A 13256-nucleotide genomic window follows, 5' to 3' on the forward strand; every position below is an offset into this window, starting at 1 on the left:
TCTACTGGGGAAACGCAGTCATTGCAGGCAAAATGACCAAAAAAAAAAGTTTAATAATACAATTTGTTCAGGGTTGGCGGGCCGGATTAAACGGTCCCGTGGGCCGTATCCGGCCCGCGGGCCGTAGTTTGGTGACCACTGATCTGAACAATCAAAGTCTGAATGAAGGTAGACAGAGTCCTACACCGATCCCGTCACAATTGCTAAACATGATAGCGGAATTAAATAACCAAGCTAATGATAACAGCGGACGTATCAGTCCTGATATTCCTGTTCAATTGCTAGCCATGATCAAAAATCTAAATACGCAGCCTTTGGTTGACCAGTTGACCGTTAAGCCTGTCGATTCCACGCCAGATGTTATTGATGACAGCACACCAACATTTCAACACCAGCGTGACAACGGTTCTGTAATAACTGATGACATTCCACCAGCGTTTCAGCACATTCCTCAGCCTAACAACTGCTATGTTATAATTGATCATGAAATAGATGTTGTTGATGACAGCACACCAGCGTTTCAACACATGCCTCACCAACCTAACAGCGGTTCTGTAATAACTGATCAGCAGGGTGGTTCTGTTGTAGTCAATAGACCGCATTTCAATAATGTCGAGGTAAGACGCCAGTTAAATATACCATCGCAAGCGAACATCAATGATTTTGCAACCTTTTGCCTCCAGATTGAAGATAAAATAGATGATGTTATGCAAGAGGTGGATAGGCTAGCACAACCAGGTGATGTGATTCAGGTTGAGTTAGTGGGTGGTAATGATAGGGCTCATATCTACCAGCAAACGAGTGACATAAACTCTATCAGAGATAGTGTAACAGACATGCTTGAGCGTTTGCCCAATCAAATGCAGAGCTTCTGGCCGATGAGAGCTTAGAGCTTATTGTACAAATACCGTGTTTTTCCATGCATACTGCGCCCCCGTGCATAATACGCACCCCAAAAATGGCATGTTGATGCTGGAAAAAAGCCTGTACCCATGTATAATACGCACCCAAATTTTGACTCTTACTTAAGTCCGTAAACGTAAAATTATTTCAGAAAAAAGATCATCTTTGGGAACAACCGGATGTTATTCTGCCGGTCAGTATCACTGCACATGCGGTAGCAAACTCGATAGCGAAGAAATGTTTCAGATTTGTGTAGGGTACATTGTGACAGCAAACGAGCAGGTGATCCAGCAAGCGTCTGATACGAGAGCATTGTGTTCGTATGGAGCGTGTTTGAAGTGAACAGCAGAGAAGAAAGGAACAAGGCAAAGTGTTATGAAATAAAATATTACCTGTAATACGCATTTAGGTAGAGAACTGAACTCTCGCTCTTTATATAGCTGACGTGTCTTGCGCATCCGTTCTGCGCATCTGTAATGGCAGCCTCCGTATGATATCCGGTTTGCGATGGAGATTAAAAAACAAACAATATTTGACAATAACACACCATCAAGGATTGCACCATTGCATCAAACGATGTGTCGTCAATTATGAATTTTACTGACTAAGTGTGTTGGGCAGGATGGCTGAATGCGATGCGCGATTGACAACAAACAAGAAGAAAGGTGTGATTTCAAGTTTTATTTCAAGGGAGATTTTCTTCAAAAATTGTTGTACCCATGCATAATGCGCACCCCAGATTTTAGGACAATAAATTCGTTACATTTTGCGCATTATGCATGGAAAAACACGGTAGTCACTCCATTGCATGGTGGAATGCGTCGCAGGCTGGTGAACCGTACCAACAAAGACATTTTGAGGTTGAAAAAACGACACTTACACATACCTCGTAATGAAGACAACGATCTATGCTTTGCTCTCTCACTAACTTATCTGCTAAATGACACACTAACAATGAAACAGGCCACACGACAGGCACGGCTTTACATGAGAGTGTGGGGTTGAATTGTCAAACACCTGTGAGTCTGGGGGATTCCCATAAATTTGAAAAAGTCCTCAAACGGAAAATAACTATAATGTACCGAAAAGAGGACTGTTGCCCCTTGACTTTTTTCGACACACATTACCCCAAAACAGACAAAGACACTTTATTTGTCTTACACCTCGAGGGTCATTACTACGGCGTGAAAGCTATAGAGGCATTCGTTGGTCACGCGTTCTTTTGCAGACATTGCTACAAGAGGCATGAGAACTGGCAACAACACCATTGTGAAGGACACTGTAACATTTGTCTCGATCCGCGTTGTAAACAACGGCGGTTTAAACATGTTATCTGCCCCGATTGTAACAAAACTTGCCGTAATGAGGAATGCTTTGCCAAACATAGAGTTTCGAGCGACGAATCGTGTGAGCAACTGCACCTCATACAAAAAATGCTTGCAATGTGGTCTGCAATATTATGTGAAAGCTGATGGCACCGGTGCTAAGCATTGTTGCCCTGTTAAAAAATGCGCAGTGTGTGATGAAATCTTAAATCAAGATGATGCCTTGCTGAACCCCCACATGTGCTACATTCAGCCCATCAAGCCTCAACCACCTTGCAAAAATGTAGTCTACTACGATTTTGAAACCTATGTAGATACAGATGGTTTACACAAACCTTTTCTTATCTGCTGTAAATCAAATAGACTGGAGAAACAGTGGTTTGGCACAGATTGTGTTGACGAATTTCTCATATTTTTCGAAACCCACGGTTTAAACAAACGACATTTGTTGCACATAATGCGAGAGGTTTTGATTCATACATCTTGATAAGGAGAATGCTTGAACTAGGTATCAAACTTGACATTCTGATGCAGGGAGTAAAGTTCTGTCATTTGTCGATTTAGACACAAAATCTCGATTCATAGACTCGCTCTCATTCCTGACGATGCCTCTAAGTGCGATGCCTAAGGCCCTGGGGTTTGAAGATGAATCAAAGGGTTATTTTCCACACAAATTAAGCTCTTTAGAACATCTAAACTACGTGGGGTGTTACCCTGACCCTGCGTACTACGATATCGAACGAATGTCACCCTCTCAACGAGCTAAGTTCGATGAATGGTATGCCAAAGAAGCTAGCGATGTGTTCGATTTTGCTAAACAGGCGATAGCCTACTGCGAGAATGACGTTGAGGGGTGTGAGAAATTCAGGAGTGAGTTTTTTGAGGCCACTGAAACAGACCCATTCAATGCTGTGACAATAGCCTCTGCGTGCATGAAAGTTTTTCGCGCTAATTTCCTAACCCCTCAAACATTAGCCATTACACCTTCAGACAACTATATGCATCAGTACAAAGCTTTTTTGCATGACGCTATTCAATACCTGCAATGGATCATGCATAGCCAAAATATTCACATTAGGCATGCATTGAACGGGGGTGAGATCAAGATAGATAACTACACTGTAGACAGATATACTGAAATTGGGGGTGTAAAAATAGTGTTTGAGTATTTTGGTTGTTATCACCATGGCTGCGCAGAATGCTACGGCTGGTGAGACTGTTACTTTTTTCACAAACAGTGATGCTCCTAGTATCTTGAGACACAAATCGCTGTCTGGAGCGCTCATGAGACAAAAATCATCAGGAGCTCTCGTTAACTTCAGGCGCAGATCCACATTATTCAATAGACGGCGTTCAGAAAAGAAAATATCTCCATGAAGCGGACCCGTTAAATGGCATTCACGTGACCCTGCTATCAGCTGCGCGCGTCTGAGTAAACCCTCATTGACCCCGGCCCCTTCGAATGCTATGGAGTCCATACGTCCTCTGGTATCCTTGGCAAACATTCCTGCTGTGAATTGTGAATCCAAAGAATCGTTTGAAAAGTTTAACAATACCTCAAGTATGGACCGATAGGCATGCGTGGCGCTAGATTGTGAGATTAGCCGCCCGCCCAGCGAAACATCTAATTGACTAAAAATTGTGTTTATTGGAAAATTTATAATCCCCACAGGCTCGTTTGGCGGTAGATTACTTCCATCTCTACGTGTTACTTTTAAACGCAGGTGTAGTAATGTGTTGGATAAATCTAAATATTTTGAGCCGTCCCCGGGTATAAAAAATTCAATTGGACCCTGACCAAAATAGCGGATAAAGGGAGAAATTCCACATAAGAACTGTCTTCGATGGAGAGTTGTGTCAAAGGGGGCGAAAACAGGTCCAAGCTCGATAAAACGGACTCTTGTGATTTAAAATGTAGAAGGGCCATTTCAAGAGAATATATCTGTCTTCCGTCTCGCCCGTCTTCTTCTGACGACTGATCTGAGGCCGGCAGAGCGTCTTTTCCTTTTAATGCCCCTTTTTCTCCGCCCACCAGGCTGCAGGCCTCTGCATGATAAAATTACAAGCCCCGAACCTTCTTGAGTGGTTTCCGGTTTCCGCTGAATCCTCTCTATGACCCGCCCTGCTACATCCGTTGCTATGTTTTTAGCAGCGGCTTGAAGGTGTGGCTTCGCCAAGTTAAAGCCGTTTTTGAACATCGGCGCCACGAAGCGGAAGAGTTTTGCGAAAATAGAGCCCAGACCGTGCCCATATTGAACGGGGCTTCCTTGGAATCCCGGAAATGACCCCCCTACTTGTGTTTCGTAATGATTGACAAAACGATACAGGTCGGGATGCGTGGCTAACGTCACCATTATTTTTATTATATCGATCTAAAATGCAGAATGAGAATAACTTTCCCGTATTCAAAATCCCCTGGGGTGTTTTGATCTGTCCGTAGACTGATCGTAATGGTCTCGATATGGCTTCTGCTTACCTTTAAATAGTACACAGGGTTAAAAGTCTTGCAAACAACATCACCGTATTTCCCTTTGATGGGTAGTGTTCTAAGCATAGGCGCGTAGGCATCCCCAACTGTTTGGTGGTGAATTAAATCGGTGTAGATAAAGATATAATACGGTTCGGCTCATCTGTCAGCAGGACGGTGAGCGTTCACGCCTTCCGGTCTGAGCAAGAGCCAATGTTCATGATTCATTCCAACAATGTACGCTAGAGGGCCCTTGAACATAATTCTCAAACCTTCTTTGCCCGAAAACAAGAACCTCTGCTTATGTTGATCAAATTGCACATCAATCTTTTTCTTACTCGCTTTAGTTAATAGAGTTTGAATATCCGAAGCCAATGACTCATGGTCGTTGTAAACGCCTCCTCGAACTTTCAGCATATGTCGAACTTCTGAATCATCTTGGAACACATCCCCTCTGTCAGCAAAAAGCTTCGGCTGTTTGAGATAGAAACTCCGTTTTTTTCTCAGGGACGTCAAGAATCGAGTTGATGTATGAAATTTCGCATAATCCGACCTCCCATGAACCTTTTAAGTCGATATGCAGCGCTAATTCTACCTTAAATTCTGAAAGGGTATTTTCACTGAAAATGTGCATACTAGCATTTGACGCTAATGTTACGTAGAATTCTCTCTGGACTTCACCCATCTTGTAATTTTCACAGAATGACCGTTCTACCAAACTTTAAATGTTTGTAACACTCTTTGCGGATACCCAGCTGTCGAATTTGGCCGGCCAGCCGACCCAGTGGACAAGGAACTCGCGTCTGCCTGACACGGTGCGTGATTTAAGAATTTTCTGTATGCGGAATTATTTTTTTTTTTTTAATTTTTACTTTTTGTAATTCCGCTTTGTAAAAGCTGCCTTCTATAGGCACACCGTCCAAGTCCGATATTTTGTAGACGGGTGGAACACGATGGAGACGTTGTGTTATTCTGAATACTTCGTCCGTATAGCTTGCAAAAAACCCTTCTCAAAAACTCCTCTTAGTTTGGAAATCCGCACAGTTTCACCTGGAGCGAAACGGAACTTGTTCCCCCAGTGGAAAGGATTGTTTGCATACAGGTTGGTGAAAACAATCTTTATTATCCTCGTTTACGGCATTTGGTGTCATTTTTATACTAGTATGAAAACTGTCATTATAGCTGGCAATAAAATCCTGAATTACGTCGACGTATCGATGTGTGTTCTTAGCTGTAAAATACCTCCACATGCGTGACTTCAATGTTTTGTTGAATCGCTCAACAGTCTGTGCCTTTGTATCAGAAGACGTTGAAAAATGCATGATATTGTGCTGTCTCATTAATTTCTGGAAATGTTTGTTAAAAAATTCTTTCCCCTTATCTGTCTGGAGCCGTAATGGAGTACCGCTAACTGATAAGACATCTTCAAATGCCTTGGTAACCTGCACACCTGATTTAGCTTTCAAAACCCGTGCATATGCACGTTTTGTGAAAATATCAATCACGGTCTAAAGATATTTAAAACCGTCATTGTAGCGTGCTAATGATTGCATATCACATAAATCTGCTCGGAATTGTCTCATAGGACCTCGAACAAAAACTTTATTTCTAGGAAATATTATTCTGGCTGGTTTGTGTAAACTATAAGCATCTTGTTCTGACAGAAACTCCTTCACTTTTTTAATATTAGTGTTTTTACAGCTAACAGCCACTGCTCTGTGTAAGCGTGCCTCTCCCCCAAAACTCGCTGGATTTTTAGCATTATAATAGAGCTTTTCAAGACATCTCTCCCCACCCATTGTTAGATGTGGTCTGGTGCATATCGGAGTGTGGCGCGGTTAATGAAGCATAAAGGAATGAGATTTTGTGATTTTTTTAATTGAATGAACATAGAAAAAACAATCACCTCGTTGGTCACAATAGTTTACAAAAAAACATCCATCCATCCATCCATTTTCTGTACCGCTTAGTCCCCACGGGGGTCACGGGTGTGCTGGAGCCTATCCCAGCGTCATCGGGCAGTAGGCGGGGGACACCCTGAACCGGTTGCCAGCCAATCGCAGGGCACACAGAGACAAACAACCATTTGCACTCGCACTCACACCTAGGGACAATTTGGAGTGCTCAATCAGCCTACCAAGCATGTTTTTGGGATGTGGGAGGAAACCGGAGTGCCCGGAGAAAACCCACGCGGGCCCGGGGAGAACATGCAAACTCCACACAGGGAGGGCCGGAGGTGGAATCGAACCCGCACCCTCCTAACTGTGAGGCGGACGTGCTACCCAGTGCCCACCGAACCGCCAGTTCTCAGTAAGCAAACGTGGAAAGACGTGAAATCTTTTGTATACAACAAAATTGTTAAAATCAAGAGAAAACTTGCATTTTAAATCACTAAGGCACACCAGAGGAAACAGTAAGAGGGTAATTTTTTCATTTCATGTTTCATAGGCATTGTTGTTGTTGTTCTGAAGATGCCATCAATATTTTGATATGCAGTAGGAGTGGAATGGCTCAGATGAGAGAATATATCAGGGTCATGGTTTAATTCCTCAACACTTATCTTTTTTTTAATGAATGAGCAAATTTTACCCAACCACTCCTTGGAACAAAATAATTACAAATTTCAACTTAGACATCCATCCATCCATCCATCCATCCATCCATCCATCCATCCATCCATTCTCTGAACCGCTTAGTCCCCACGGGGGTCGCGGGAGTGCTGGAGCCTATCCCAGCCGTCAACGGGCAGTAGGCGGGGGACACCCTGAACCGGTTGCCAGCCGATCGCAGGGCACACAGAGACAAACAACCATTTGCACTCGCACTCACGCCTAGGGACAATTTGGAGTCTTAGACATTTCAAGTAAACTTTACAATTAAAATTTACTCTTGTTTTTTTTTCTAGAGTTAGTGACTGGTGTTGAGTAGGAACTGACAATTTGTTGCCTTTCAGGAAGCTGTCTCAAATATTTAATTTTGTATTGCTCTTGCTGATGTTCTTTCGTAAACTGCTGCGTTCTAAAGAGGTGCAATATATTATCTAATGCACTTTGAATGAGCGTCTTGTATGTGGTTGGCAATAATGAATAATGAAAGAAAAATAATCAAGCATTTATCAGTTTGACCTATCACTGTTCATTGTGGATTGAGTCTGTTTTTTTCCACACAAGAACAGGAATGGCTTTCTGAAAAACAAGCATCAGTGTCAGAAGTTGACACTAAATACAAATTATTGGTTTACAAATTGAAATATTAGATGTTTTTGTTGCCTGTAAAATTTAACTAATATTCTATGCTTTACCTTTTGACAGCTAAACTGCCTATAAAACGAACGTCCTTACGAAACTAACCAATTTGGTTTTTATTGAATATTTTTAATGAATAAAACTGCCTCGTGATGGTTTTGAGAACATGTTTTACTAAGGTAACATTTCTCAAAAAAATTACATTATATAAAAAACATTTAACATTCAAGTTAACCTACTTTAAAACATTAAAAAAAGCTCCACTGTCCGGTCCTCATTCTTCCGGTTAAAAACTTTTTCTTCAATCTTAGTGTTTTGTGTAATCTAAACGGGTGTATTGGACAAGGGCGCCACCCTGAGTCCAGAAATGCTTTTCATTTGTTGCTATGTCAAGCAGAAAGGGTGGTCCTCACAATGTAGCATGTACAGGAATGTGTGTGTGTGCGCGCGCGCGTGTGTGTGTGTGTGTGTGTGTGTGTGTGTGTGTGTGTGTGTGTGTGTGCGTGAGTCTGTATGTGTGAGTGCACTTTGGTGATTGTGTGTGTGTTCGTGTGTGTGTAGCTCATGGGCGAAACTTCTTGCTGCTGGCAAGCACATCAGTACTGGTGTCAGGCCCGGTGGCCAACACAATGGAAAATTCGGAGCGAGCCGCCGCCAGCCTGATTTGCGCCGCCGAGCTGGCGGCTAATCAGACGCGACAGCTAATGAGGAATGCGGCCACGCCCCTTATGGGTAAGACTCCCACTTCCTTCCAACATCACAGCCTAGCATAGCAACAGCTCAGAGAGAAAAAAGCCTTTCCTATGTGCGCGTGGCCTCGCAGGCGCGCTGGAGCATATCCGCCATATCGGCAGGAACGCCGCCACCATGGCCACCAGAGTCAACAAACTGATTCGCTCGCTGAGTGAAGGCGTCCGCCAAATTGGTGAGAGCGCCACCATTTGCCCGTGTCATTGTGTTGCACTTGTGTGTGAGAGAGAGGAAGTGGAGTGTCTTCAGGTTGAGTCTTGGTCCTCCTAGCTCGCACCCTGAAGAATATTCTTCATTTCCTGGTGGACATCGGAGACGTGTGCAACGCCAAACTGGGTTTGCCGTACAGGAAGTGTCGTGCCACCTTTATGCGAGCCCAAACCGACTGCATCCGTCAGCTGGGCGACTTTAAGTTCATGTGCAACATCATCAGCGGCTTCATGCACCTCTGCGATTTGACCAAAGGTGCGTTGTCTCGTTGAGCACCTCCCCAAATCCCTTTTGTGCATTTGTCAAAGGGGAGGAGGCGGTGCACGGGCTAAAGCATGGCTTACCGTGGTGTGGCGTAACGTAATGGAACGTAACATGGCATAACATGGCATGGCATAGCATAGCATAGCATAGCACAGCATAGCATAGCATAGCATAACATAACATAACATAGCATTCCAAAGTCCCCCATAACATTGCTGGATCCGAGCAAAGGTTATCGCGGTACAGAAAGGGAGCTCACTATCCGGACAGAAAAGTGCAGAAGGCGACGGGTGTGAAACAATCCGTTCCGGTCTCATAGTGTGCCCCTGCTTGGATGTCTTTTAGTCACCATGCTGTTCTGCAGTGTCCCAAAGTACGTCTCCAGCCAACTCAAGCAGCACCTTACCGAGCGTAAGTCCAGCAGCCGCCCTTTGAGGGCGCTTCCCAGCCCTGCCACTGACCCCCCCTCATATATTTAGCCGCCATGGCCGCCTTCCACCAAATGCGAAGCCAATTCGACTTTGACTTGTCGGTGTCGGCGGACTTCAAGGCGGACGTCAACGTGAGCCGCTCGCTGCACAAGACGGCTCAGGATATCCTGGACCAGCTGACCCAGGAACTCAAGGTCTTTGCCAAGCTCAGAGGACCGCTGGTGTGGGCGGGGCTTGTGTTCCTCACCTGCTCCCTGATCAGGTGACCCAGCCCTCTGCTGTGCAAGCCACACCCACAGTTTTGTGAAAACTGTTTGTGTAAATGTCTATATTTTTGTGCATGTCTGTGCGTGCATATGCAGACAGTAGCTAGCAGTTGCTATACGTGTGTGCGCAGGGCAGTGTGGTACCAGCACAGGTATTTGACACGCTTGAATTTCGACAACGTTTACATCAGCGCTCAGTTAGTAGAATTGGACCGTCGGGTGAGCTCAGCGGGTGGGGCCTCCATCCTGCCAATAACGCGCAGAGAGGCACAGTTCTACATTAGGCCACGTGAGTAGACATCATTCAAGTCAGCCATGTCACACGACCATCACTTCCGCCGTCACTTCCGCCTGTCGCTTCCGCCTGTCGCTAACGTGCGTCGCTTCCGCCCATCGCTTCTATGTGTCGCTTCCACCCATCGCTTCCGCCCATCAATTCCGCTCTTTTTGTTTCAGTGTCACTGCGGCTGACAAGCAGCGAGTATCGGGCGGTGCTGCTGGGTGTGGCCTGGGTGTTAAGGCACACGCTGATGTCGGCGGTTTTTGTGGCTCTGGACTTCTTAGTGTTCTGGCTACTGGATCAGGTCAACCAGCAAGTCCGGGGAGGCGTGGTGGCCCGAGGTGAGGACGGTAACATGTTACCCTAACAAAACCATTTTTCAGTTGCCATCATGACGCTAACTATGATATTGCTAACTACGGTCTTGGGGTCCCTGCGTGCTCCGATTGTTGCATATAGGAAATGGAGGAACCTGACGTTTGCAGAGGCCCAATGACTTCAAGGTGAATGAGCAGAAAGGCAAACTTGCAATTCACTCATGCACTCGGTCCAAGAGCGGTCTGTTTTTGGGCCATGTTGCTAAGTGAGCATGTCAAACGGAAAGCGAGTCTTTTCTTGAGAAAGCCTGAGCTGACGTGGACTCACATTCTCTGTTCTTGTTGCTCTAATGTGAGATCAAAGAGATTTGGGGGAGGACTTGAAGACTGGCATTCCGAGAGAATCTTGAGGTGCCTGCTCAGACTTCAGAAACTTTTTTATCCTCCTGGGGCAATTTGTTTTGCAACAGCAGAACAACACAAAAAGTCACCATTCATTTAAAAACATCACACAAGATCGGCAGGGGCTGCGTTCAATTACACAATCATAACGTCGTGCAGCAAGATTAAATGAATGAATAAATAAATATATAGATAGATAAATAGATAAATAAATGGATGCATACATACATACATACATACACACACACACACACACACACACACACACACACACACACACACACACATACACACATACATACACACACATACATACATACACACACATACGTACATACACACACATACATACGTACACTCAACTCCAGACACCTATACCTCAGGGGCAGGCTCACAATACCTGATTCAAGAAACCTATAGTGGTATAGTTGGCACAAAAGTGTTTCTATACCTGTTTGTTCTGACCCTAGGTAACAACTACCGGCAGCCAGGCGGCACGAGCCTGTAGTTGCAGGTCAGTGGGTGGGCAGGGTCAGACAGAATGTCCCTAGCTTTCCTAGTGGCCCTGGCTCTATACAGCCCAGAAAGCTCCATCAAACTCGTCCCAGCAATCCTGCCACACATCCTCACTATGCTACCTAAACTATTTTTACTTTTGGCAGTGAGGGATCCAAACCAACAGATAAAAGAGGTTAAATTGACTCAATAAAACAAGAATAAAATAACTTCATGAAAGATGTATCTACATTAAAACTTCTCAGTAAAAGTACACCCGTTGGTGGGCCTTTGTGCAAATAGCATCCGTGTTTGCCTCAAATGAGAGTTTGTTATCAATAATCGTGCCTAGGTACATATACTCTTGTAATTTGTCTACTGCTTGTCCATGAATTAGAACAAGGGGATATGGTGGAGACTTTTTCTTAAAATAAACCGAAAAATCTTTGGTCTTCGACACATTAATTTTTAAAAACAAGCTCTCACACCATTTGCTAAAATCATCCACCACTAGGCCGTGGGTACAATCCTGAGAGTTTAAAAGGGACACAATCACAGAATCGTCAGCAAATTTAAGGATGTGCGTATCAGGATGTTGACTACAGCAATCATTAGTGTATAAAATGAGTAAAAGTGGTGAAAGGAGCCAAAGCCTTGAGGGGAGCCAGTGGAAGATAAATGTACATCAGATAAAACACCATTTACTTTCACCCTCTGAGGTCTTTTGATTAAAACTTCAACCAGCCAAGATACTAGACCTCGGTCTAGGTCAGTGGTTCCCAAAGTGGGCGGTACCGCCCCCCTGGGGGCGGTGGAAAGATCTGGGGGGGCGGTGAGGAAGAAAGGGGCGGTAGGGGGGCGGCAGTCGATTTGTACACAACACGCCGCTCTGGCCCAGTCAGATCCGACAGCATAGACTACAAAAGCAAAAGCTCAGGTTTGTAATTTCAAGCTTGTAATGTTCAGAATTTTATCTTATAATAAAAACCGCATTCTGGCGGTCAACATCATCTTGAGTTCAAGTCAACATGAAATTGGGGACTCGCCAGAACGCGCCGTGTTGTGTTGTGTTGAGCTGGTTAGGGCAGTGGTCCCCAACCACCGGGCCGCGGACCGGTACCGGTCCGTGGGTCACTTGGTACCGGGCCGCCAAGCCGCACAGATTTTTTTTTTTATCGACGATCAATTAATTCAGGTCAAGACACTCGTCCCGGTCACGTGACATGTTTCCCCAGTCGAGCCCGCAAAGCTAATATGTGGCGACAGGCTAACTAACCAGGCAGTGAAGCATTCAAAACTGCTTCAACACATGGAGACCAAGCATCCTGCAATAAAAGACAAACCTTAATCACTTCGGGTGTCATTGTCTCCGATTACGTCTAGATGGGACCGGCTCGTTTCTGAGAAACAAACTCAGTGCTCCCACTAATTCAACGTAATGGTAATGATATTATAAATGTATTATTTATTTATTTATATAAATGTATTATTTATTTATATAAATGCCGGTCCGCGAAAATATTTCTGACATGTAACCGGTCCGTGGCGCAAAAAAGGTTGGGGACCACTGCCTTAGATCACGTCCGCCACCATTTTCTGTGAGTAAATGGAAGAAAATGAATACATGAGAGGGTAAACTTGCTTTTCATACCTTCAATGTTGTCATTTTTGTCTTTAAGTAGGCCTATTTATGAAATGAAGGTTACTGGTGGAATGTTTATTTACGATTCTATGTTGCTGAAACTGGCGGCTCGGTGGCGCAGGCGGCTCGGTGGCGCACTGGGTAGCACGTCCGCCTCACAGTTAGGAGGGTGCGGGTTCGATTCCACCTCCGGCCCTCCCTGTGTGGAGTTTGCATGTTCTCCCCGGGCCCGCGTGGGTTTTCTCCGGGCACTCCGGTT

At 44.7% G+C, this 13256-nt stretch overlaps 1 protein-coding gene across 2 annotated transcripts in view; it reads left to right on the top strand.

The window, feature by feature from the left end:
- dcst2 (DC-STAMP domain containing 2) overlaps positions 1–13256 on the top strand; it is a 47359-nt gene that overhangs the window by 29948 nt on the left and 4155 nt on the right. For both annotated transcript variants that reach the window (XM_037274925.1, XM_037274926.1), the window contains 7 exons: positions 8502–8672; positions 8764–8865; positions 8961–9155; positions 9510–9575; positions 9644–9857; positions 9993–10150; positions 10318–10482. In XM_037274925.1, coding sequence (XP_037130820.1) covers positions 8502–8672; positions 8764–8865; positions 8961–9155; positions 9510–9575; positions 9644–9857; positions 9993–10150; positions 10318–10482 — 1071 coding nt within the window. The remainder of the gene's footprint in view (positions 1–8501; positions 8673–8763; positions 8866–8960; positions 9156–9509; positions 9576–9643; positions 9858–9992; positions 10151–10317; positions 10483–13256) is intronic.

This window comes from Syngnathus acus, chromosome 16, assembly GCF_901709675.1.
Source record: "Syngnathus acus chromosome 16, fSynAcu1.2, whole genome shotgun sequence".
In the NCBI taxonomy this organism is placed as follows: Eukaryota; Metazoa; Chordata; class Actinopteri; order Syngnathiformes; family Syngnathidae; genus Syngnathus; species Syngnathus acus.